Source organism: Eufriesea mexicana, unplaced genomic scaffold (assembly GCF_001483705.2).
Source record: "Eufriesea mexicana isolate 0111107269 unplaced genomic scaffold, ASM148370v2 scaffold58, whole genome shotgun sequence".
Lineage (NCBI taxonomy): Eukaryota > Metazoa > Arthropoda > Insecta > Hymenoptera > Apidae > Eufriesea > Eufriesea mexicana.
The window spans coordinates 488,959-515,549 of NW_016908222.1; the positions used below are offsets into that span (position 1 = coordinate 488,959).

Here is a 26,591-nt window from a genome sequence, read left to right on the forward strand (position 1 = left end):
CGAACGTTAAATAGAAAGATCTTTTCGTGGATCGACTGTGTGACTGGCTTTTCCGCGTCACGCTTCTTAAGAGTCGAACTACGTTAAACGCGGCATTGAAGTTTCTTCGGACAGAAATAGTCAGATAAATGCGACTACTCGAAGGTCTTTACGTACGACATAGACGAAGGAAGTCCAAACGTAAGATTGGCGGAAACAGGAAGGGATCGTCACAGGGAGAAGCGTAATACTCGACGCAAAAGTTCTCGCAGAACGGGATGACTCATCTAATTGCACGTTCTATCGAGATTGAAGTTCTTTTGATCACGACTGCGCTAGGAAAGGGCCTAGATATCGCGCGTGTAAGTTTGGAAAGCGTTGGTGCGTTTACGTGACTGCGAAACGACGCTGATGAACTTCCTGCCAACGTTTCGATACGAGCTTCCAAATTGTATTTCTCTTTCGACTCGCTTTTTAATCAATTCCAAGTTTCTTTCATCTATAATTCATGATACGTTATAAGGAACATCTAAAGATCGTAGAATCTTTCGATTTTTTATTTCGCGCCTATCCATACGGTCAGAATTCTTGCGCAACGATATAAAAGCGAACGAAATTTCCCACACGCATACGAAGCGTAAAGGGGAAGTGTTCGATGGTAGATTAGCTGAAAGAAATTATACAACGGATTAAGAAATTATTATACAACCACATGTACGGACGATTCCTCGATTGTCGTTGCTCAAATATTTTATTCATTCTTTCTTCCTATATATATATATTTGATCGCGTCGTTACATAAATGTGCAATTAGTGGCACACCTCACGCGGTAAAGACAAGGAAGCGTACGAGACTGAACGAAAAGTGTTTGATACACTCGTATATCTCGCACTTCCGGTCCACTCCTCGCGGCGAAAGCTTTCTTCGTGTTCGCAAAGTATTAGAAATATGATGAAAAACCAAGGCCGAAAATGCGACTATTCGTTCGGCACGATGCCTACTGCGCCACTGCAAACGCTCGATACACGTACAGATATCAACAGCGCTTTTCCAGCAACGATCCTGTTTCACACATTTTTCTCCGTATTTCTTTGCAAACAACGCGATACATCGTGAAGACTACGTAAATACAGCGAATAAAACTGATACGCATACGTTCCACTCGACAATGGAGATGAACGCGTATTACCGGTATTTACTCGGTAAATCGCTGAAAATCTCCCAAGGAATCCTTTCAAATAAATTACATATAAAAAATAAATCGATCGGCAAGATTACTAAGTATATTCGCGTTATTTTAAAGAAGCGATGTTTCATAGAAAACAATATTGAGCATTTTGTTGGAAATACGTTGGACGAAGATAGAGAATATAATAAATCTTTTTTTAAGTGACAATTTAGGAAAGAGACTGCATAGGGACACGTGCATCGTCGCTTTACCGCGATAATAAACAGCCAGTGCGAGCATCTGGAAGAACAGGCAAACATTGCCAGGGCACTTTTCAGACAAAAGAAAACACCGAATGCGCGTGTTCAAATTTGGCTGACATCGCAACATCGAGAAACGTATTCGTTTCGTCACACACTGAATAACATATTTCTACGCCTTTCTTTTCAGACAAACTCTCGACCGATCATACGTCGTTCTAAAAAGGAAAATCGCCTTGACTCATCGTTATCGGTAGTTCGGTGATAAAAAGAGAAGAAGGAAAAAAGAATCGAATCTCTGGCTATCCTTGGTGTAATTGCGAACAAACGCCAAAGGGTAGCCCGTGAAAGTCGATCGTTTTCTTCTCGATGGAGAACTTTGCTCTCCATTCATCGTAGAGCCCAGTGCCCAACAGGGATAAAATGTTTATACGATTCTTCGGTATGTTTGGCACGTATCCAGAGGATACTGCGCGTGCATTTCATGGACGAGAATAGATTCACGGGCCAAAATCCCCCATGACTTCTCGGTTGTCGTATTCGTATTAACTCTCGCATGGACGTACGCGAGATAAAAGCTACGCTACATCGCGCGAGATCGACGCACGCGACCCGCGCACGTGTATGTCCTCTCTTCTTTTTCTTCCTACGATTTCTTTCCTTCTCTTTCTCTCTCTATGTACATATATACACATTTGCCGATAAGGAAGATGCTCGCTGCATCCTAGTTTTCGTTAGGTCTACATCGAGTATCAATGAAGGGGGCTAGACCGATCGTTGAAATAGTTGCAACGAGGGTGTAATGTCTGCTAGGTATAAGTACACTGTCTTCGTGAATTCGATGACTTTGCATTTCCAAAACGACGCGCAATTTTACATCCGGTCAAGATTGGCGAGTTCTGAGCCAACTGTGATCTGCCAACACGTGACAGAAAGAAACATCGTGTTCCACGAATTTAATACGCGCAACACAGTTTTCTGAACGTTGGAAAATCGCGGGCTTGGATACGAGATGAAACGCTGGGAGACGCGGTGATGTTTTGGAAACTTTCGCTGATTCGTACAATGTTGTGAGAAAAGGAGATGATATACAAATCGCCGGGAATTTTATACTACAGGCTATTTTTTCCCTTGCTTTTACCGTGCAATCTGGCGTTCCGTGATTATAATCGGCGGAGAACCTTCGCAAAACGTCTCCGTTCGACCGCGAACATTGGCCCTATAAAATCTTTGGCTCTGACGTAGATTCTTTGTGCGCTCGAAAGTTTCTGCGTCTCCGTTTTTCGAGTATTTTCATATTTACCAAGAATTCGGATGTTTCACGTATGTATGTAGCTTGAACGGAAACATCGCCAATAGCTATAGCTGAGTGTTTACTCGATGCTCGATTTCGCTTTTATTCGCATATACTTCATGTTGGACGAATGGAACATTTTTTAATACTTAAAGCAGTGTTTGGAACAATAGTGTACTTTTGAGAAAAGATAATTGGTCGAGAAACGGCTCTCGTTAGTCTTGTTATTAGTTTTAAGTAGTATATATCCGAGTATAAACTATCAGTGAATATACTCGTTCAACGATCTATGTTCATTTTGTTATATTCATTTTACATATTAACAATGAAACGTAATACCTAGTCAAGTCACGAAATCCAAATCGATATCTCGATGTTGGTGCTATTTATGGATGGAATTCTATCGTATCGTGTATTTCATTCATGCTCTCGTGAAGATAATATTGGTGTTGATATTTGATAAATCAGACGCAATTCATGCGTTTCGTTGCAGCTGCCTTATAATTAGCGAAACACGATTCGGTAAGAAATAAAATCTATTCTGAACTGTTTCAATTCTGATAATAAAAATTTAATCGCTATATTGATATCAAATAGATTAATATCTATTCCGTAGAGCTATCGAATACTATAATTAAATATCTAATTGCCCATTACCTTACGCTAAAACTCAAGACACTATTTTCCCGCTTTTGTTATCTTAATCGCTCTATAACACCTATTTACCTAAATCGCTGAAAATACTCTAGGCGTAAACACAGCTGATATACGTTGTACTCTGTTCTCTACAAGTATACATAGAATCTGTAAATACAAGTCTTAATATTTGGTGTTCTCTGGTAATCTATGATGATATCACGATAAAATTTACGAGTATTATCTCGAGGCATATTAACATGAATATCGCTGCATGATTCAAAGAAAAATTTTGAAGCACGCATATGATACGTATAATTGTAATGATATAATTGTAATGATACGTATGATACAATCCCTGGACAGAATTATAATCTATCAAATTTATCGATGACCGTTAATTTAGACCTGAAGTGAAATAGAACGTATGGGGGACTGAAATGCATATCGGTGGTTGTCTATCAGAGTCTTCTTGTAAAAATTAAGTCTGCGAAGACTCCTTATTACATTGAGATCGGTCTAATGCTTCTTGCGCATGTTGTAACCCGGCGCAGTAATGCAAAAGTAAGACACTCAGTGCTTGCACCCGTAAATCACTTTGTGCAATCAATTTAATACTGTCAATTTCTCCGCTTTGCGATAATTCTAATCTTGAGGTAGTTTCCGCGTCAAGTGCAGTTTTCAGCTTCCCCATCTGCATTAAAAAGTTGACAATTAGATATAGCGTCAGCTTGTATCTCCTTTATTAGTGAAAATTCATTCTTATTTTTACCATAGTATTAATTTTTTCAACGCGTTCTTGTAGTTCCAAATGTTTGTATAGAAACTTGCCGGTATCTTTAGCCCTAGACATAAGACCATCGTCCAAATCCCCAGCTACTAGAGGAGCTGCTACGCTAGGTTCAGCACCCTCCAAGAGATCAGAGCTTATTCCCAAGCCTCCAACCAATGAATTCTAAATGTTTCAATAATTCGATCAGACTCGTTGAAGCATGATATTTTTCAATCTTTTGACCCTAGGGAATAGATGCACCTACCTCGACTGATATTGATAATCAAGGTGTAAAGAAAGCATCGTATATCGTGTTATAAGAGATTATAAACAGTGTCAATACACAAGAATATCTTATATAACAAGCGTGGCGGCCGCAGTGTGCATTTGCATGTCTGTTATCCCAAGTAATTGTTAGTACATGAGCAACGAAAAATAGTATGATCATTAGCGACAGAAAGAAAACTGTAGAAAGCTTGTACAGTATTTCAAACACATTGTGCAAAAAAATGAACGCAAAGCGGATCAAATAATTTAAGCTTCAAAATTACAATCAATAGTCGTAAGCGTGTCGTTTGCTTCTTACAATCGCTGGTACAGAGAATAGGATAAAGAACAGAAATAGAGCAAAGAAGGCCCAGAAGTGTATATTGATTTATTCATAATGAAAAAAATTAAAATGTTATTAGTAATTAATACATCAATTATGAACGGAGCGATTTACAATCAATCTGATCCTTCTCTGTTCCAACTCAACAAATTTGTTATTAAATTCTACCTTGCGGGATGCACAGGGACTTGGGGGAAGACTTCTAGATGCCAGACCGGTACCGGAAGCCGGTGGGGCCAAGCAACTGGTACTTCCAGCCTTCTTCAGGCCCAACAGAGTATTAGCTATACTAGCCTTCATGGCCATCATAGTTGCACCCTGATTAATCGATTAACGGATTTTTAATTGATTAATAATTTAACTTGTTTAATCGTGAAAACCAATAAAATGTTTAATAAATGATACAAGCAATCGCGCTCTCAATCTCACACTTGATTATTTTGCGTGTAAAAGGCTGAGTTGGTTCATTAAATATTAATAAAATAAATTATCTATTCACTTACAAACTTCACAAGTACTCAACATTAGAAGCAAGGTCAAGGTGCAAACCTACAAAAAACCTTCACCTCCCTATTATGCAGATGATCAGTTTTATTGCCAACAATAAAGTGAATCACACTTAACAGTTGTTTTCCTATGTACAAAATATCAAGAATACTCTAGGTGTTTCAAGTATACATTAATTACTCAAAAACTGCAATTCCTTGATTACAGCATTGCATACTGTACAATCAAACATAACTAATAAAGCGAAGATATGCATAGTGATTGTAATTATATGATACTTCTTTGTTAAAATTTCATTCTAACGACAATTAGATAGTAAAATTTTATCATTCAAAATTAATATACAATTTTTTAATAAAAATATAAATTAATATATTTATATTTATATATATGTGTGTATATATTACATATGCAATAAATTTCAATTCAGAAATTTAACTTTAAAATCTAAGTTATCTTAAATATAATCATTGTTTTTAAAAAATGACATTGGATCATAATTGAAAAACGAATAAGAATTTATGGTCATTTTATGGAATTGTCAACTATTCGTTATTTTAAAATATTGTGTAAGCATAGAACTTCAGAACAACTGTGTAAGTTGACAATACCATTTTCGTGTAATAAAAGCTTTTACTACGTCTTGAGTACCTGTACATTATCTTCACAACTGGTTAAGGAAATCTCTGGACCCGATTCTCCAATGAGAGAAGTAGGCTCTATTTCAAACGCTTCTAATGCCATTGTTGCTATATTTTCGGCACCACATGTTCCCGATGCTTGACAACGGACTTCACATTTTTTATGACACACCATACCACAATCTCTGCACTGCACTGCATCCTTTAGCCAAATCTGTATAGTAAACATAAAAATTTTATTATTCGATATAAAACATTTATAAAAAAGAGAATAATTGTGAAAACTTTCTTTGTACAACCTTCTTTGTACAAAAATCACAATGTGTTGCTCTATGAAAATGAGTTCTAATAAAGCTGTGCATCTTTTTCTCAGCAATTTCCTCACTCAAAGATGGTTGTATTTTGACAGTTTCTGTATTTTCCTTTTTTCCTAAATCATCAGTCATATGACGATTTGGATAATTGGACTCCCATACATAAGATAATAAAATATCACCGTAACAAAGCGTTGGATCAAATCCCGAATAGTCTTGTAGTTTTGGATGAACTGTTGCCAAAGAAGCTTTTAGAACAGCATAGAAAATTAACTTAAAATACATAAAAATAGAAATAATATTACAAATTATATTTAATAAAAACAATACATACCACTATCTGGTGGTAATAAAGCATGGCATTTAAGATAATGACCAGTTGTGGACGTATAACATTGTGCTAAAATTAATTTCATGGGGACATTGATATATCCTAACAATTTTGTATGAATTTCACCTCTTACACGACCCCAAACTCCTATATTTAAATATTGAAGTTCCGAGTCAACTTGAAAAGTCCTAGTTTCCTCAAAAGTAATTAACGAGGCATATTCTTTTTCTTTTGTAGTGTAATACAAATCTGATATATTCGTCACATAGTTATCGTCGTTAAGGTAAAATTGAGAATTACTCGATATTATTGATTGATTTGAAGTAGTTGAAATTTTTCTGGAAGGCGTAGTGTCTGGCGTTTGAGCAGTATCATCGGTATGTGCACTGCTTTTCCTTCTTCTAAAAAGTTTACTAGTCATTTCCAATTTATCAGAAATTTCATTTTCACAATCTTTCAAATCTGAAAATTTAATTTGACTTTCAAATTTGATTTTGCTATCTTCAGTATTGGGAGTATCTCCCTTATTTAATCCAGAATCAGTTTTTAATGTTTTTCTATCTACTCCTCTCTCTGCTGATATTCTTTCACTATCCAATTTCATAGTAGCTTGTTTATCCAAATCTATTTTGGAATACTTTCTTTCAACCCTTATGATAAAACGCCTTTGTACTGCACTTTTTACAAATTTAGCTACTTGATTCATGTTAGATACTTTTTTGCCATCCACTGCAATTAAAATATCTCCCTTTTTCATCTCAGCAATAGCAGCTGGACTTCCAACTATTATAGTTTCGACTAGTACACAAACGTGACCTATTTCTGGCACAAATTCTTGCTTAAATACTACACCAAGTTGCTGAGAACCAACTTTACTAATAATTAAGTCCAACACCATATAAGGAACTCCAGTATATTGAGTCAGATATACCCAGGGTGTTGAGTCTATGCATATTGTACAATATACTTCAACTTGTGATCTATCCTCTGCATTAAGTATATTAGGTCCAAGATTTAATCTAGTTACTTCCACCAATGATATTTCTAAGTAACCTGGTATTAATTGCATGTTGGCAACCTAAAGAAATATATTTAAACATTTATTAAGTAATATTCAATTTATATAAAGTTATTCATCAATTTATAACACCAAAAAGCACGAAATATCTTACTTCAGATAAATCTACGGCTTCGTCATTCAGTCTGCGGAAGAATGGTTTGTAACGCATTTTATAGCGAGGTAGTGTATGCTTCCTACGCACAGCTCTTCGAATTTGTCCTGTGATCAAAGAGATGATCTGTGGTTGTAATTGACGACCTTGAAATTGAGATTGTACTTCCAATTCAAGTATAGGATCGGAATAAAAACTTAAGGACCAATGAGTATATGGAACACGTGTAAACTGCAACCTAGCTCTGCCACTGATACGTTTCACTAAACAAAATATTATTAATTACATTCAACAAAATTTTATTTATATATTCATAATTTTTTAAATTAGTAAATTATTAAATCATTAATAAAGTACCTTGTAAAGCCATATAAGCAGTCTTTCCCAGTAGCATTTTAACATCTATAGATAATTGAAAATTTCCTGAATAATGTAAATCTAAAGATAAATCTAATGTCTCTAGTAAACCTGTATCAGCATCTATTTTTGAATCTGCAACTTCTAAACCTTTTATTGTGGGAAACTGTGTCCCTAGATTTAAGTCTCTTAACTGAAAATATACATACACAAATATTTATATAACTAATATGAATATCGAACAATATTTTTAACTTTATATTTTACCTGTACACTATCCAATAATTTACCAGTGGTAGACTGAGTTAATAATTCTTTAAATTCATTATTTAATTTTCTATATAACCAGAGACGTACTCTCTCAGCATTTCTAAGTTCATTGAACAAAAATTGCAATGTTAAATTTATTGCCAAGTTCTCATTGCCCTGGCACATACTTTGACGTGATATACTTGTAGAATTTGTCTTTTCATCTTGAATTTTTTCAAGTAATTCCTTAGGTAATTGAGCCTTTCCATAATAGATTGATTTTTTTAGTGGACTTGCTAGTGGTGCTTCTTCCAAGTATTTTTTGAACAAGTAAAACTCCAGTACAAGTGTACATATTATACCACACACAAATGTAATCACAGATATGCAAATAAATTCAAAAATGTCCATATTAATATATCATCTACTGGAAACTCGGTGGTTTCCTTGATTAATACCAATATTTTCACTAGTAAAATTGAGAGATATTTTGACAAATAGTAGAAACAGTCACTCTTGTGAAGTAAGTATAAAATAACAATCATGTAAAAATATTAAATACATTCCAAACTTTTTTTAAGTAATACTTTTAAGATAAATACATCGACGACATTCATATGAAATATTAGGAACTCCTATAATATCTATGATTTTTAATCGATCTAAAAAAGTATTGTTTTTATAATGCCGTATTACATTGTTATGAATCACCCTCATTTCACGAGTCAACAGTTATTCAGAACACTTTCACTTATCATTATAAATCAAAAGTATAACATTTTCATAAAAATATAAATAAATTTTATAATAATTTAAAAAATATTCATATTCACAGAAGAAATGTTGGTGCGATACATTTTAGACAACTTAATAACGTTAACGGTCCTGGGTAAAATGTATCATGACAGTTTTCTATTGATCTCGGTAGCCATGTTAAAGCCAGACAAACTTGTCAAATTGACAGGTTCGTCTACCTAGAAGATGATAAACAGATGTTTATATTTATATTTCCAGAATCATAAATTATAATGAGTAAATAGATTGCAAATATCATTATCACAATATTTTTTCAGTCTATTTGATATGCATAATCACAAATATTATAAACATATTTTGATCATATTTATCATTACGTTTATTAATATACGAAAAATATAATAATAATTGATACTTTTGAATAAAGTGAAAAATAAAATAATAATATATTAAAATATTTTGTAAATCAATATTTAATAAGATATACATGTTACGAAATTATTCCATAATATTTAAAGCGAAGAACGTGTCATTCATAAAATAAATTTTCAGTCTTGTATATTTTTTTTACAGTTTCTATTATTAGTAAAAAATAAAACTAATAGAAATTAATAAAAAAATAAACCATTTAATTTCATAACACTTTGACATACGTATGAATTGAATTATATAATCAGCTGATAGCATAACCTTGTAATTTTGTCTTTAATGCAAGGCATTTTTAAAGTTTCAATTCTATATAAAATTTACGATGTTGTAAATGTCAATATTACTGATACCAAGTAAAATATATTATAAGCTTTAAAAAGAAAAAATTCTTAAGTTTTACGTCTTGTATTATAAAATAATTTAAAAAAATGTAAATTTAACCTCTATAGATACCAAAAAACATAATTACTACTTTATGTTATTTATAAATAAATGTAGAATACTTGGCTAGAATGGCAGCTTTAATGAAGAAAAGAGTTTTAGCAGAATTTAATCAAAGTCAGGTAAATCAAATCTAATGTCTGCAATAAATTTGATTTAAATATATTTATTTGTTTATTTATACCCATTTGCAGGTTGTAACCGAACAACCATTGAAAAGATTAAGAACATTACGTCTTATATCTAGTTCAGGTAGTAAAAATGGAACAGAAGGGTGTTCAGCATTAGCTTATATTGAGTGCCTTGAGAAATGTAAATGTGGTAATGATGCTTTACAGCTTCTAGTTCGTATATCTGATACAATTGCATATATCTCTCAAGAAGATGTTTCTTCTGTTGTAAAAAAATTATCAGAAAGATTTACAATAGAAACAGAAGCAGCTGTCCGTGCCAAAATACTTTGGATATTTGCAGAATTAGGAGAAATAACAAATGATTCAGTTGAAAAAACAAGAATTGTTAATGAAACTGCTGAACTTTTAAGAAATGAGGAGTCACATAGAGTAAAAAGTCAAGGTTTAGCAACGTTATTAAAACTAGGAGATTATCATAGGTATTACATACATATTTGAGAAGAATATAAAAGAGTTAAGAATATAAAAGAAAAATAATTTATTAAATTTTAGGACTCTTGTATTAAAGATTGCTCGTGATCATTTGCCTGATACTTGGCATGGTGTACAAACACGTTGTCTTTCTATCATTGGTAGATATTTAACAGCAAATACTACAGATGATACTTTAGCACTTGTTAGCAATTATGCACATTCTCAAGATCCAAGAGTACGTGCACAAGCATTTGAGACAATGGCTGAACTTCATTCTTATAGAGGTTGTAGATTACCTGCAAGCTTTTTTGGAGAAGCTTGCACTGCACTTAGAGATGATTATGAAATAGTTCGTAGAACTGTTCTTAAATTGATATGGCTTTTAGGTAGAGAATATCCTGAAAAGTAAGTAACATTTGATCATACCCTTTTTAATTTATTATTAACAGTTATCATTAAATATACTCATGTCTTATTACTTTGTAGTATTATTCTGGGGGCAGATGGAGAAGATATACGTATGGTAGATTGTGCATTTTCCCAAATTTGTAGTCTTATGGGTGATTTATCACCAAGAGTTAGAGCTTCTGCAATGTCTCTCTTAGGAACAATGAAAGGAGTTTCACAAAGGTATATAGAACAAGCATTAGATAAAAAACAAAAAATTGTAGAAGCAGATAGACCAGAAGTAGAAGAAAAAAGTGGATCGTGTGGTGCATTTATTCATGGTTTGGAAGATGAATTTCTAGAGGTACCGTCGTTATTTATTTATACATTGTGTAATTTATAATTTGAGCAATTGAAATAAATGAATATTTTTAGGTGAGAACAGCAGCAGTTGAAGCACTTTGCATCTTATCCTTGGAGCAGCCGAACATAGCTAAAATTTCATTGGACTTTATGGTTGATATGTTCAATGACGAAATTCAAGATGTTCGTTTAAGAGCTATCGAATCGTTAAGAAAAATGTCTGCTAGCGTAACTCTTCGTGAAGATCAATTAGAAACAATTTTAGGGGCACTGGAAGATTTTTCAGGCGAAGTGCGAGAAGGTTTACATGCTACTTTGGCTGCTAGTCGGCTTGCTACAAGAAATTGCCTTCATATGTGTGTAAATCGTTTACTCGATAACTTAGGTCGTTATCCACAAGACAAAGAAAGTATTAGAAACTGTTTAGCAGCATTAGGAGCTTCGCATCCATATTTAACGTTGCCATTAGTACCGCAACTTCTTGGAAGACATCCAGTTTTTGATACACCAGAACCTGATGTTGATGAACCTTCTTGTATCCTTTCAACAATTTTCTTTACAAAATATAAATTATAGTAATAATCTCATAATATTCTTAACTATAAATCATAGATGCAAGCGTGCTAGTTTTGATATTTAATGCTGCGCTACATTGTCCAAGCATGCATGCCCTTTTTACAGAACATGCATCTAAGCATTATCATTATTTACGTGATACTATGCCACATTTAGTTCCTCGATTGCGACCAACTGTAACAAGTGGACCAGACTTTGGAAAAGACGATAAAATTGACGAAGAAACTGAACGTGGAAAAGAATTTCTAGAAAAAGTGGTCACAGGTGTAGAAAATGCAAGACCTGGTGGTAGAGTTCATACACAACTCTTAGAGGCTGCAGCCGTTGATCTTGATCGTTTAGCAGAAATGGATCATCGCATGGAGGGAGCTGCACGTTTTACAGCTTTATACATAAGATGTTTGCTGCTTTTAAAATCTGTATTGAAAGAATTTTCAATATCATCAACAAATTCAGTATCAACAAGTCCATTACCGAATACAACTACAAATGTTTCAGTTCTCCTTCAAAATACCCAAAAGTATGTTTAGCTCTTACATTTATTACACCTACATATAATTTATTCAACTATGATTTATATGATTGTTACAGGTTACAGCGATTGTTTAGCGGATTAGGTGAAAACGAAATCATATTAGCTAATGACGTGTGGTTAAAAGCATTGGCAGTAGAATTAATTCGAGTAACAAGAAGTGTAACAGGAAGAAGTGCTCTTCCACTCGCACGGCATTTTTTATCTGAAGCTGACACTCTAGCTCAAGATATGGCAAAACTACCATCCTTTTCTAGAGCTCTTGTACTTCAGATTCCAACTTTAGCTGATGTAAAACCAGGATCTCTAACACGAATGCTTTTACCATTACTTCTAACACCGGCGTCTCAAGGAGAGGAACGTCTCCCAAGGCCATCAGTCTCTACTCGATTTTGTAGAGCAATTATCGAAGAACCTAGAGGCGATGCAGATGCTGCATTGAAATTTACAGGAGGCCTTTTATTAGGAATTCCATTAACAGCAAAAATATTAAATTTACGAGATCCTAATATACTACGTATTAAATTGAGGCATCCTGATCAACAAGTACAGTTACTATTACCACGTCAGTCGGATTTAAGACTACAGAATACCGAACAAAATGACTACAGATTGAAAACTACAGTTCTGTTATCGCATCAAGTATGGATGGAAGCATGCAATGTAGAAATATCTCTAGCACTTCTTGTACCATCTTCAGCTGTATGCACACATTCTCCCCTTGATGATCCATGTGTTATAGACCTCTGTAAACCGACTAAAGTATCAATTGCTCCAAAACCTATAAAACGAGGTATCTAAATATATTTTTATACGTTGTTGTTTTTTAACAATTTTTTATTGTAAATAAATTCAAAATATACTAAATCACTTCAGTTTTTGTATAATACAGATGTCAACAATGTTTTAAAACTAATGATATTTGATCTATTCCATAAAAAGTAATTACAAATACATGATTTAAGTAAACTGAAAAGAGCATAGAAACTCTATCTTTTTTTGTAAAAATAATACGTTTTGAAAGATGATACATTTAATTTATAAATTTGTTGACTATCGCCAGGTGGAGAAAGAGTTCCCACTATAACAAAAACATATATTAAATATTTTTTTTTCTTTATGCTTTGAAAAAATTAAAAATGCAGAATTAATTTTCAACTTACCTAGTGAATACTGGAGATTTTGGTGCGTCTACGCTTTTTTGTGCTAAACTACTGAAACTAGGTACGCCCAATTGACTTGCCAAAGATTCAAACGTATTATTGCCACCTATATTTCCGAAAAGTTCCGGCATATTGTTATTAATTGGAGCAGAATTTCCTCCCAGAGTAGGTGGACTTCCGAATGCTATTTTTATATATTTTCAATATAAAGTTCAGTTGAATTGTTACATAAAAAAAAAAAATATGTAGTATAACAAAATATATTGTAATATACTACTTACTTGGAGGAGTAGCACTGACTCCAAATGCTATTGTTCCAAAACCACCAACAAAGGGTGGGTTTGGAGTTCCAAATATTGATGGTGATCCAAATACTGGGTTTGTATTAAATGAAGGTGCTTGCCCAAATGCAGGTTGTGCACCTAATACAGGTTGTTCTACACCCATTGGCGACGTGTTAGTTGAAGTAACACCAAATACAGATGTAGGTCCAGGTGAAGGTAATCCTGGGGTAACATTGTTCGTTGTACCACCAAAAAATGATGTAGAACCTGTGTTTGACGTCGAACCAAATATGGAGTCTGATTTTTGCGCATTACTATCAAACATGGATACTTGAGGCGTTCCAAACGTATTGGTCGATGTTGTATTCCCTCCGAAGATAGAAGCTGATGAGAATGTTCGAGCACATCCACCAAAGATTGAATTATTATTATTTCCACTGAATATTGTGGTTAGCTGAGTTGTTAGCATTTTGGAATACATAAATGTCTTTGTAGTGTTTTCAAAGCACTTAAAATCCGTACCTTTTTTTGCAAAGCTATCATCTGCTGAAGAAACTGGCATATTTGGAAACTGAGAGGTCATTGTAACAGTAGGTATATCAAAAACTGAAACAGCTGAAGTTGTTGCAATGTTTCCAAAAGTAAATGTAGATGAACTCGTAGTACCAGCTTTGGTAGAGTTTGCTGTACCTAAATTAATGGTAGCTTTATCAAAAGAAGACACTGTACCAGAAGTTGTTACCATTGTATTGGTTGTTGTACTTGCTGTTGGGATAGTACTGAAATTACCAAATAGTGACATGGATGAAGTAGTTGTAGTTTGTACAGCAGGTGTGACAGTTGTAACAGTACATGTGGTTGTAGTTGGAGTAGAATTTGGCATTCCTCCAAATATAGAAACATTTGATGTATTTGTCTGATTACTAAATGAAGGAGTAGTAGAAGATGCAGGTAAACTTTGGACAGAATTTGTTGGAAGGTTAGATGTTTTTGATTCAGTAGGAGGTATTTCCTCAATCGTAACAGAAGATGTAGTTGCAATGGTTGCTTTGGAAGGAACTCCGCTTACAAGTTTTATAGAAATTTGATTTCCGCTAGATGTATTTTGTCCTAATAACATTTGAAAGCTAGGTGTTCCAAATGATGGTTTGTAGTTATATTTCTCATCAATATTAGTATTACTGCTAGATACATTAGGTGCTTCATTAGATGTCTGTAGCCTTGTAAATGCAGTTGTTAAACTCAATGAATCTTGTGTTTGAGATGTTGTTGTTGGTGATGTTATTTTCAAGTTGAACGGACTATTAATGTTTGAAGGTTTTGATGCAAAAGAAAATGTTTGTGCATTTGTTTCTGGTGCAACAAATGTACTTTGTGAAGTACTTTTTATTGATGCAGGGGTAGTAGTTGAACTAGCAAAATTGAATGTAGATGCTGCTTTCGTTTTTGCTGCTGTTGTCACAGATATTGTCATTCCAGTGTTTGAAGTAGTTGTCTGTATTTCTTCTGATGAAGTTTCTGATGGTAATGCATCTTTTAATGAATTAGTACCAAACAAATTATTGTCTGTCTTAATAGTATACAGCCATACTGGTTGAATGGTTGAATTTTGTGCAGCTGTTTCTTCAGACTTTTGTATTGATGTATCTAATGAACTGGTATCAACCTTAGAAAAAGGTTTCATTAAATTTGGCGAAGTATGAGCAGAAATGTTACTCTGATTGAATGTAATAGTATCTTGTTTTGGTTTAGTACTTTGAGTTACTGTAGTAATTGCTGGTGTACTAGATATTTTCTCTGTTTGTACAGGTTTACTTCCAGGTATAGGTGGGAAAGTAATACCAAAACCTGGTTGTTCACTTTGCATTTTGTTTTGTGTTGATGTGTTAATAGATTCACTTGTGCCAATCCTTGCTACAATGCTATTCAAAGAAGCTAGTGGACTTTGCTGATCTGTTTTCTCAACATTTTGTTGTTTAGTAATTGAAGTTTGTTTGGAAATTGCTTGTTCTACTTTGTTTTTAATATTAACAGTAGTCATATTGGGAGAAGCTAAAGAGGACAAAGTAGCTTCCAAACGATGTTGAATAGGTGAAGGATTAACAGGTTTTATGATTCTTGGAGTAGAATTTGATAAGTGTTCTCTTAACTTAACCTGTTTTTCTTGAGTAAAACTCAAAGTTTTAGAAGCGATTGTTTTACATCGTGCTTCTATGATTCCTGTATTTCTTGTAAGAGTAGCTGAAGATTTTGATGATGTAATGCTTAAATTAGACAATGAACGATTTAATCCAAAAATACTATTATTACGAGTAATTAATTTCCATCGTTTTTTAAGATGCTCTATTTTACTTTTCTCTTCATGGATAATTTTATTATGTAATATAAGATTTTGATATACAAATTCCAAATGAGGAATTTTCATTCGTGACATTTCTTGGGATTTATGATTCGACCATTCTAAGTCCAAGATTTTACCAGCTTGAGTTAGTTGTGTTTGAGTATAATAATAAAGCTTTTGTAGATCTGATATTTTATTACTATCTCCACAATTTCTAGTTGTAATATCATTAGTTGCTGCATTTTTTGATTTTGTTTCTTCAACCCAAGCAAATGACTGTAATAGCAATGCTTTTAGATATGCAATATCACTAGATAAACTATTTGTTGTTTCTTTTAATTCTCGCAGAAACTGATCTATTATAATAGATGTATCTACAAGTTTCCGACATTCTTCTTCAGTGCCACATTCCCATGTTTGGGGTTCTAATCTATTATGTAATTCCTTTTCAAATAAATTATGTTCTTCTAAATATGCACGAATATCTTTAACATCATCATCTGGAGATGGTTTTTGGACAACAGGTTTTTGCATAATTGTTTCTTTTACAGGCATTAATTTAACATCTGGTTTTACAATTTCTTGTGGTTGAATTTCTCTAATTGGTTCTACTTTCAATCCTGTATTAACTTGTTCAGGTTTCTGCTCTTGTTTTGGTTTCTCAGTTACAGACTGTGTAATAAAATTATTGCCTTGAGTAAATTTTTCAAAAATACTTCCTCCTGCAATAGGTTTTGAACGTTCAGAAACATTTTCTGGCTGCTTAACTCGTGGTGTACTAGTCGCTACACCAGTCATAATAAGGTATGTTTCGAGGTCAGCGCTCGATCGTGCTTGTGGCGGAGTTGCAATAATTTCCGTTGGCGGCGAATTGATAGGCGGACAATTCGGAGTCAAATTCACCATATGAAAACTACACAATTGTCCAGATGTTGCAAGGATATGTAGCATGGGAACTGGATGAGGTAAAGTAGAATCTGCTCCCCATGGTAATTTTTTAGTAGGAGATTTATCAATAGCTAAACCTACTGGATAGCTTTCTGTAGTGCAAATCAATGGTAATTCAGCTCTACCACTATCTACTAATTGCCATGGATACCAAGTGACACCTTTATCTACAGATCCTAATACAGCCACTTCAGTACTATTGCTGCTAGCAGCAATAATTAAACCCCATTCTGGTACATGATCAAAATAATAATGAGGAACTGTTCCTTCTCCTTCTGTATCTGTTACTCCAAAAGTAATATCTTCATAACAAGTAAAAATAGCATTTGTTTCTCCTTTAGGAGCATCAATTATAAGAACATTAATTTCCACTGTACCTAAATTTGCATAAGCAGCACAAAATTGATAATTGCTGATCCACAAAATACTAACAACTTCTCCAATAGATGGATTAGGACCAGGAATTGTTCTTGCTATTTTTAAATCAGGTTTAAGCTGTACTATACTACCATTTACACAACCCACAACAATTTGTTTTCCTTTTGGACTCCATGCTGCACATAGAGCATTTAAGTCACCATCGTTAAATTTTTCTAAAGTTTTCAGTACAACTGTTTCTTTTTCCTTTTCCTTTATTTTAAAACTACCAATTGTATAATCACTAGCTATCGTACACAACATTCCTGGTACAGCAGGATTCCATCGTAGATCATTCACAAGTACATCTGCATTTGATGCAGAAACTCTAATTTCATGTAGTAATTGCAAGCTCTGCAAGTAAAAACATGATTAAAATATATTATAAGTTACTTGATGACAATTTAGAAAAAGAAACTACATATGAGATTACATAAAATAAATTTTTGGTAAGTGCTTGTGCATCATAAATTAAAATCATAGGTCCATCTTGTGCCACAGCTAAGTAAGAACAATCACAATTAAGTGCTAATTTAGATACAACTCCAGGCATATTAAATTCTATCTTCCATTCTGGATCACTGTTTTCTCTTGGCTTTAATATAAAAATTTTATTATTTTGTCCTGCATATAACAATCCTCTTTTCTTATCTGCAGCCAATAAACTGCATGTAGTTGGTATGGATGCGAATGCATCTAGAAGTTGGTAAATGTTTGATTGTTTAAATTGAAATTCCTGGAAAATAATTGCAGTAGTATGAATATTACACAAATAAAGCAAAACGAAAATTGTATATATTTACAATCTCTTACACTTAAATATAATAAAATACTTAATAGAAAAATATATTTTAGTAATTTTATAGGCTAGAATAGAAATATTAATAATTACATTCCTTATAAGTAAGATATAATACCTGGATGTCTTTTGGATCGGGAGCAGCTTTCATGTTTAATTATTTTACAACAATCTTCATATAAATGATTACGTTGAGAAACGAATTTGCCTGATCCTTACAAGGTTAAATTCGAAGTAAGCCAAAGTAACAACAGTTACACAACCTTCGAATATGTATATTAAGATTGAGCTATATATTTTGTGTTCTTTATATTGGAGTGTTTTTCAACTGCTAGCGCCATCCTGTAACGAATTTGTAAAAATTCGACTTATGTAAACAATGCAACAAAATTTAGTGTTAAAAGTTAGTTTAATGGATATTTGTTTATTTAATATATCCTTATTATTCTTTTTAAAATCTTGTACTTTTTTTTCTAAAGAATAATTTAATTTTACATACTGGCCGTTGCAAAAAATCACAATATCATTAATGATTTATATCTTCGTTTTGTTTTATTAATACTAATAATATTATTAACTATTATTAACCATTTAAGTTAACTTTGTAAATTTCTGGAATTTGATGTCATTATCGAAGAATGCTGATGAAAAATACTAACAATAGAATGTAATTTAAGCAGAAAGAACGTAACTATTTCTTCTGTAAACCTTGCTTTAAATAAATATGGCGCCTTACATGTTCACGTGTATTATGGTTAAAATTATGATAAAGTGAAACATTCGGACTTCCTTATATAATATATTAATTCTTATTGTTTTAATAATTAAGAACAAAATGAAATCTACAAGTACGTAAATTTATATCTTATATATATATATATATATATCTCGAAACATAAATATATAATATAAAATTGTCCATAAAGTAAAAGATATATATATATAAATATATATATTTATGTTTCGAGAATAATTATTTTTTGATAATCTTTACAGAGAATAGGTACTATAAACGAGTACCAATTAAAAAAGAAATATTAGAAAAATACAATAAAGGAGAAGGAATTGATTTGAAGTTAGGAACAACTAAAATCAAAAATAAGATAATAAGAGAGAAATTTAAGAAAAAAGAGCGTATTTTCCATAATATAGTGAAGGATACTGCTCGTACTGAATTACTTCTAACAGAAGATTATGGTTGTTTGGAAGCAGATGCAGGAGAAGTAACTGTACAATATAAACAAAAACAAATTACAGACAATGTAGATATAACCAGTGCAGCCAAGCATTTTACATTGAATTTGGAATTTGGACCATATTACATAAAATATACAAAAAATGGTAGACATTTAGTATTAGGTGGAAAAAAAGGTCATGTAGCTGCTTTGGACTGGGTTACGAAAAAATTAGCCTGTGAAATAAATGTAATGGAATCAATACATGATGTGTCATGGCTTCATATAGAAACAATGTTTGCTGTAGCACAAAAGGATTGGGTATATATATATGATAACCAAGGAATTGAACTTCATTGTTTGAAAAAAATGAATAAAGTTAATAAATTAGAATTTTTACCATATCATTTTTTACTTGCCAGTGGATCTAGAGAAGGTTATTTAGCATGGTTGGATGTTTCTGTAGGCAAATTTGTAAATGCATTTCATTCTAGAGTAGGAAACATAGCAGTAAGTTTAAATATATTTGACATTCTCGCATGTATACAGTTGGTATAATTAAAATAGTCAATTACTTTATAGGTAATGACACAAAACCCAACTAATGCAGTACTTTGTGTGGGAGATTCAAAAGGGGTAGTATCTATGTGGTCTCCAAACAGTAAGAACCCTTTGGCAAAAATGTTGTGTCATTCTCAAGCAATAACAGCCTGTGCAGTTCATCCTTATGGAACTTATATGGCAACTAGTTGTCCAAACAGATTTGTGAAAATATGGGATATTAGACAATTAGCAGGTCCAGTGCATAATTATCGCGTACGCGCACCTGTTCACCATTTATCATACAGTCAATGCGGTCAAGTAGCAATGGCAATGGGAAATGTTGTAGAAGTTTACCAGTAAATATTATATAATAGTTTATATTTATATAATGATAAAGATGACTTATATATATTTCTACTTTGTATTATTAGATCGTCGACCAATGAAATGAAACCATATTTGCGTCATAGAGCTGATTGGACTGTGACAAGTATGCACTTTTGTCCATATGAAGATATTTTAGGTATTGGTACAATGAAAGGGGTTTCTTCCCTTTTAATACCTGGAAGTGGAGAAGCTAACTTTGATGCTCTTGAGAGTAATCCATTCCAAACTAAGTCTCAGAGACGTGAAGCCGAAATAAAAGCTCTGTTGGACAAAATTCAACCAGAATTAATATGTTTGGACCCAGTTGCTATAACAGAAGTAGATGTGCCCACCCTTAAAGATAAAATAAAAGCTAAAAATAATCTCTTAGTGAGTATTTAATAAAATTAAATTAATTTTGTTTTATGATAATTATACCAACTATTATTTATGTGATGTTTTTATAGCATCTTAAACCAAAGGATATAGATTTTAAACCTCGTAGAACAAAAGCTAAAGGAAAAGGAGGAACAGCTAAAGTAATTAAGACCAAAAAGATTTTAAAAGGGTTAAATCAAAGGGTAAGTTTTTTTTTGTGCATATGTATTACAAGTATTAAGAGTTATTTTTTTCAGGAAACTATCAATGTACTTCGTCACGCAAATGTTCGACCTGATACAAAGAAAATAGAAGAACCTCAGAAAGATTATGGGATATTAAATAGATTTTTGGTAAAAACTAGGTAAGACAACAGTTCATAAAATACTAAGGAAGATGGAACTCTATTTTATATTTTGCATTATTTAATGTATATTCAACTGTAATTTTCTATTTTGCATAATTGGAGAAAAATTTTGTTGAAAAGAATAGACATTTTGAATTATTTGGTACTGTAAAATATATACAAATTGTTGTACACAAAGTGTATAATTTATTCTTTATGATTCTTCATTGATAGTATATATGTTAATACAAAGTAGTGTAAAATGCGCTATAAATAAAGTCAAGATAAATAATTGTTTACATATATGGTATTGAAGTATCAAGGTGTTTAATAAAATAAGTAAGCATCCAGTATTTCAATTGTAACATATTCTATAATTTAATAACTGTCATAATAAAAAAGAAATAATTTATGTAACTACAATTAATTTTGGAAAAGAGTGCGAGTAAATTCAATATAATCCAATGCTCCTGTGATTGGTCGCTCTGTTTTTGGATCGACATAAGGTTTCATGCGAGCAACGCAATAATCAGCCATCTCCTTGGTAAGATTCTAAATACACGTAATATAACATTAATATATAGGAGGCAAATTAATAACTGTATATTTAAAGCTCTTATACTCACAGCATATAATTCTTCTTTCGTAACATATGGCCGATCTGCAGCAGTGATAGCACGGAAAGCATTCTCTATTTCTTCAGAGCTTTGTACATTCTCGGTTTCTTTACTAATCATAAACGCCATGTATTCTTGTAACGATACATAACCATCTCTGTTTGGATCAACTATATCTAAAAGATAAAAATTTTACATTGCATAATTTCCTTCTACGTTACTTCAGTTAATTATATTTAGTCATATAATAATAAATATGGGTGCAAAACATACCGAGAATATTTTCAAATTCAGGATCAGGTTGACCTTCTTCTACCATTGGCAAATCATAACCAAGCGCCCTCAAACATGACTTAAATTCTTGATGATTCAGACGACCACTCTTGTCCTTGTCGAAGTGTTTGAACATCATTGAGAATTCTTTCAGGGCATCTTCAGAAACACCCGATTGATTACGTGCCTGTATCTGTTGTTCCAGATTGTGTTGCATACGCATTCCTAATTGATCTAATTGATCCCATTGTTGTGCCAGACCCACGGTACTGTGTTCCGTGTAACGATTATCCAAGATTAAATGTTCTTCCAAAATTGCTCCTAAGTCTTCAATTTTCTTTAAGTCTTGACGACGTGCTCGAACTTCTTGCGTTTTCCTTTTCGTTGCTTCCAATTGTTGTTCCAATGATCCTGATCCTTCCATCATGGATGTTCTTGTCTCTGCTAACCACTGGTGAAACGCATTAGCATGTTTAGCAAAATCTTTACGCAACTTATCGTTTTCTTCTTGTCGTTGAGCCTCTTTTGTAAGTTCCACATCACGTTCTTTGATTATTTTTTGTAAATTACGCCAAGTATCTTCTAACGCTTCCATTGTGAACCACGTATATGGATTAGGACCAACATTGAAACTCTTGATTTGTTTGTCAAGGGCAGCCAGAGCTTCGAAGTCTGCTTCTGCCGAGGATAAACTTGCCTGGAATTGTGCATGAGCTTCTCTAAGAGCCCGAATTTCTTCAATGCTATTACATCGTACAGGATCGGTCAAATCTTCTTCTGCGTTCTCAAACCATGAGTTGAAAGCAGATGCTTTCTTAGCAAATGTCAAATACAATTCTTCAATTTGTCTGAATTGATCTTGCATTCTTAACAAACGTTGTTTTCTTGCGTCAGAATCAGCTAAAAGCTTCTGCCAGCGAGCAATAACATCTGCATGACGTTTTTGAATGCTAGGTGTCTGATCGTGTCCAGAATCGACTAACATTTCCTTCAACGAAGTGATATTCTGAATTCCTTCGTGTTCAAAGGCATGCAATCCTGCATCAAATGTTTCTTGTTTAGTCAATAGTGTCTGTACAGTAGACAAGTCTCGTCCAAATTCTTCTGAACGTACGTGAGTTTCCTTGTCAGCAATCCAGGATTCAACTACATCTGCTTTCCACATAAACTGTAAATAAGCCGAATTGTCGTTCAGTCGAGTCTTTCTTCTGGCTGCAAGCGCACCAAGTTGTTCCAATTTGTTACGAAGCTGGGCACATCTTTGTCCTATAGCATCTGCACGATGATTTCCAGCTTTGATTAAAGCTTCTCCGGCTTCACAAATGTCCTTGCAGCGTTCACGGTGAACTGCAAAGTCAGTTTCGAAAGCGTCATGCTTTTTCAGTAATCCTTGTACAGCAGCCATTGTGTCGCCATAATCTTCTACTGAAAGTAATTGTTGTTTTTCTGTAATCCAAGCTTCTTCTTCCTCGACTTTAGCTAAGAATTGTTGATAAGTCAAAGACTCGTCCAGTTTTTGTCCTCTATTGGCAGCCAGTTGTTTCAATTCAGCCCATGCATGATTGAGGAGTTTTAGACGTTGTTCAATTTCAGGTACTCCCAGATTAGAAACGTCCATTAATTTTTCTCCCGCTTCTTGAACAGCTTGTATAGCAGGCTCGTGACTACCTAATTCTGCTTCTAATCTTTTATGCTTCTTCTTCAAGTTTTGTACGCCAGTAAGATCACGGCCATAATCGTCTGACCCGACTAATAATTTTTTCTCCTTAATCCAAGATTCTTCGTCGGCAATATCCCTGAAAAATTGATGCAAAGTATTTGCTTCATTTAATCTAGCCTGTCTGTGTGCAGCAAGGTTGCGAATTCTCTCATAGCGCTCATTTATGCTCTGACGTTTTTCTTGAATACCAGCTGCATCAAATTGTCCACTTTCAATCAGTGAATCTGCCTGTCCATTCATGTCCTTAATCCTTTCTTCATGTGCCTGGATATCAGCCTCAACCAATTGATGCTTCTTCATCAGATTTTGTACAGAAGCTAAATCTTTGCCAGCATCCTCAGACGTAAGCAAACTCTCCACTTCACCAAGCCAGAAATCGAGGTCTTTAACAGCAGCGATGTAGGTACGCTGTTTGTTGGCTTCTTTCAGTTTCATCGATTTCTCCGTGGTCTTCTGAGTAAGATACTCCCACTGATCGGCGATCGAAGCAAGCCTCTTTTGAACAGCATCTTCAGATCCAGCACACTGATGTTTCTCGATTAAATTCCCTCCCATGGCTAATACAGATTGAATTCTGTCTGCATTTGCTGCCAATTCAGCTTCAAATGCCTGGTGTTTCTGATGCTTTGATTGAATGTTAGCTGGATCCTTGTAATTCTCCTCAGTAGCCAACTGCAATTTTTCAGCGATCCAATTCTCCATTTCATCGGCATCTCGGGAAAATTGTTGTAAAGTTTGAGACTCTCCCAATTTGGAACGTTTCTCAATAAGAGCGTCCTTCAAATGCTTCCACCGATCTAGAACTTGGCAACGTCTCTCATTAATTGGTTTTGCAGCATAATGTTCAGCAGCAATCAGTTGGTCAGCCAAAATTTGCAATGTGGCAATCTTTTCCTCGTGCGCGTTGATGGCTTTGTCAAAGTCCTCGTGTTTCTTGATCAGAGCTTCTACGTTATCGCTACTATCGACAGTGTCTGCACTGCTTAAAAAAGCTTCACGTGCGCTCATCCAATTCTCGGCTTGCTCGCAATCTCTACAAAACAATTGTAGTTCCAAATTTTGATCTAGCTGCATGCGCCGTTGGATCCAAGCCTTCTCTAGCTCTTGACGTGCTTCAGCCATGGATTCAAGTTTTTCCTGGATCTCGACACTGGCATAGTGACTGGATTGCAAAAGTTGCTGACCAAAAAGTTCGAATGCTTGGAATGTGCCTGCTCTGGCGTCGATTTCCATACGATGCTCCTATAACATAAACGGAACTATGGTTATACGGATTCATGTGTATTATATTAAGTACCTCGATATAAATTCACACGCATATTTTCACGTATTTCAACCCACTCGACAATAGACACTACGATAAGCGGAAAAGGCAGCGATTGCACTATAAGAAGCGTTGAAAATACTCCATAGGTGTTAATAAGGCGGTGTCTTCATTACTAAAACATCGATTTGCCAATCTGTTCTTTTCAATGAAAAGAGATTTAGCAACAACAGAAAAATATACTAAAAGTGATTAATTATAAAGAATATATTCAGAGGCAAAGTCGCACAGTTTTGTTCCATGCTCTCTTAAACACTTCAGTACCTCTGGAAGTATGCCGTATCGTGCGTCTATCTCTGCTCTGTGATTCTATAATTCATGAATGACTCGTGAACGTCCGTGTGACCACTGGATCATTTCAGTATCAAATATCTTTTGATTGATAAACTTACCTGATGTCGTTCGAGAAGAGCTTCTGCACCGGTCACATCGGAAGCCAGTTCCTCTGAAGCAACTAGACCCATCATCGAATTTATCCAAGCCATCAAGTCTCTGTAATCGCTGAGGAAGCGTTGTAGATCATAAGAATCCAGCAACTTCTCTTTTCTGCTATTAGCTTTAGCTGTTAACTGAGTCCATTCTTCGTTGATTTCCTTTTGCTTGGCATAGGTTTGTTCAGCAGTTTCAGGGTGGGATTGCATGAGACGATTAGCTGTTTCATCCAGCTGCTTTATTTTATCTCCCAAAGCAGCTAAGTCTCTTTCCAAACCTTCGTGTTTGCGTTGCAAAGCCTGTACGCTACGCAGATCTTTTCCAAGGTCATCGTTGTTCAACGCGGCATCTTTCTCTCGAATCCAATCCTTAGTCTCATCAACATCACGATGGAATCGTTGAACTTCGTGAGCAGAACCGAGCTGATTGGCACGTTCTGCTGTGAGAGTTTGTAAGCTGGTCCATTTCTCGTTAAGATCCTGTATTTGTGTCTGTATCTTCAGAGCTGCTTCCGTCTGTCCAAGACTCATCAGCTGTACGGCAATTTCATTCATCTCGGCCAAACGAACTTCGTTGGCTTTTAAGTCTGCTTGAAAATCATCGAATTTTTTCTGCATCACCTCTACTTGTTCTAGATCCTCGCCAACGTCCTGAACTTGAGCATGATTCTCTTTGTCCTTGATCCAAGTAGCTAGTTCCGCAGCTTCTCTGACAAGCACATAAGCTTTAGCTGTTTCATTAAGCTTGTTTTGTCTTTCACGTGCAAGTCTCAAAAGATCATCATATTGACCCTCAATTTGAGCTTGTCTAGCGGCGATAGAACTTTGTTCTCTGGCCAGATTCTGCTGAGAAGCGCTTAGTCCTGCCTCAGGTTCAACTCTCTTCACATATGCAGCTGGTACGAAACCTTGACGATCGTTTACTTCTACCTTCCACCAATCTTTGTTGTTAGAGTTTAGTAGAGTCAACGTGTCGCCCTTTTTCATGGAAACTTCTCTCGGAGATTTCTCTGCATAATCATAAAGTGCCACTACACACTCTTTGCCAGTAATATCAACAGTCGGAGTTTCCTGCTTACGGCA

At 34.3% G+C, this 26,591-nt stretch overlaps 5 protein-coding genes across 6 annotated transcripts in view; 2 read left to right on the forward strand and 3 right to left on the reverse strand.

Moving 5' to 3' along the window:
- Positions 1-3,701: 3,701 nt before the first annotated feature.
- Positions 3,702-8,702, reverse strand: Pdzd8 (PDZ domain containing 8). Of its 2 annotated transcripts, XM_017909755.1 has the most exons (9): positions 8,310-8,702; positions 8,043-8,235; positions 7,686-7,948; positions 6,517-7,591; positions 6,168-6,430; positions 5,879-6,082; positions 4,889-5,038; positions 4,111-4,293; positions 3,702-4,032 (listed from the first exon to the last, which is right to left on the reverse strand). In XM_017909755.1, the coding sequence occupies exons 1-9, from the start codon at positions 8,700-8,702 to the stop codon at positions 3,820-3,822; spliced, it is 2,937 nt and encodes a 978-aa protein (XP_017765244.1). In that variant the 3' UTR covers positions 3,702-3,819. The 2 variants fall into 2 exon arrangements, with proteins under 2 accessions (XP_017765244.1, XP_017765253.1); XM_017909764.1 differs by lacking the exon at positions 4,889-5,038.
- A 1,286-nt stretch (positions 8,703-9,988) lies between these two features.
- On the forward strand, positions 9,989-13,184 carry IntS4 (integrator complex subunit 4). The gene is made up of 7 exons (XM_017909777.1): positions 9,989-10,039; positions 10,112-10,530; positions 10,604-10,930; positions 11,012-11,276; positions 11,348-11,810; positions 11,888-12,371; positions 12,443-13,184. Exons 1-7 carry the CDS (start codon positions 9,989-9,991, stop codon positions 13,182-13,184), a joined length of 2,751 nt encoding a protein of 916 aa, XP_017765266.1.
- A 252-nt stretch (positions 13,185-13,436) lies between these two features.
- Positions 13,437-18,587, reverse strand: Nup214 (nuclear pore complex protein Nup214). Its single transcript, XM_017909850.1, has 6 exons — positions 18,454-18,587; positions 17,970-18,272; positions 14,353-17,890; positions 13,828-14,214; positions 13,547-13,730; positions 13,437-13,464 (listed from the first exon to the last, which is right to left on the reverse strand). Exons 1-6 carry the CDS (start codon positions 18,484-18,486, stop codon positions 13,437-13,439), a joined length of 4,473 nt encoding a protein of 1,490 aa, XP_017765339.1. The 5' UTR covers positions 18,487-18,587.
- A 583-nt stretch (positions 18,588-19,170) lies between these two features.
- Positions 19,171-21,177, forward strand: LOC108554111 (WD repeat-containing protein 46). Its single transcript, XM_017909280.1, has 6 exons — positions 19,171-19,183; positions 19,332-20,020; positions 20,093-20,409; positions 20,485-20,809; positions 20,887-21,000; positions 21,055-21,177. The coding sequence occupies exons 1-6, from the start codon at positions 19,171-19,173 to the stop codon at positions 21,163-21,165; spliced, it is 1,569 nt and encodes a 522-aa protein (XP_017764769.1). The 3' UTR covers positions 21,166-21,177.
- Positions 21,178-21,401: 224 nt separating this feature from the next.
- alpha-Spec (alpha spectrin) overlaps positions 21,402-26,591 on the reverse strand; it is an 8,553-nt gene continuing 3,363 nt past the window's right edge. The window contains exons 5-9 of the mRNA XM_017909663.1: positions 25,470-26,582; positions 25,342-25,386; positions 22,034-24,995; positions 21,770-21,936; positions 21,402-21,695 (exon numbers count right to left, since the gene is read on the reverse strand). Of these exons, the coding sequence (XP_017765152.1) occupies positions 21,567-21,695; positions 21,770-21,936; positions 22,034-24,995; positions 25,342-25,386; positions 25,470-26,582 (4,416 nt within the window). The 3' untranslated portion in view covers positions 21,402-21,566. The remainder of the gene's footprint in view (positions 21,696-21,769; positions 21,937-22,033; positions 24,996-25,341; positions 25,387-25,469; positions 26,583-26,591) is intronic.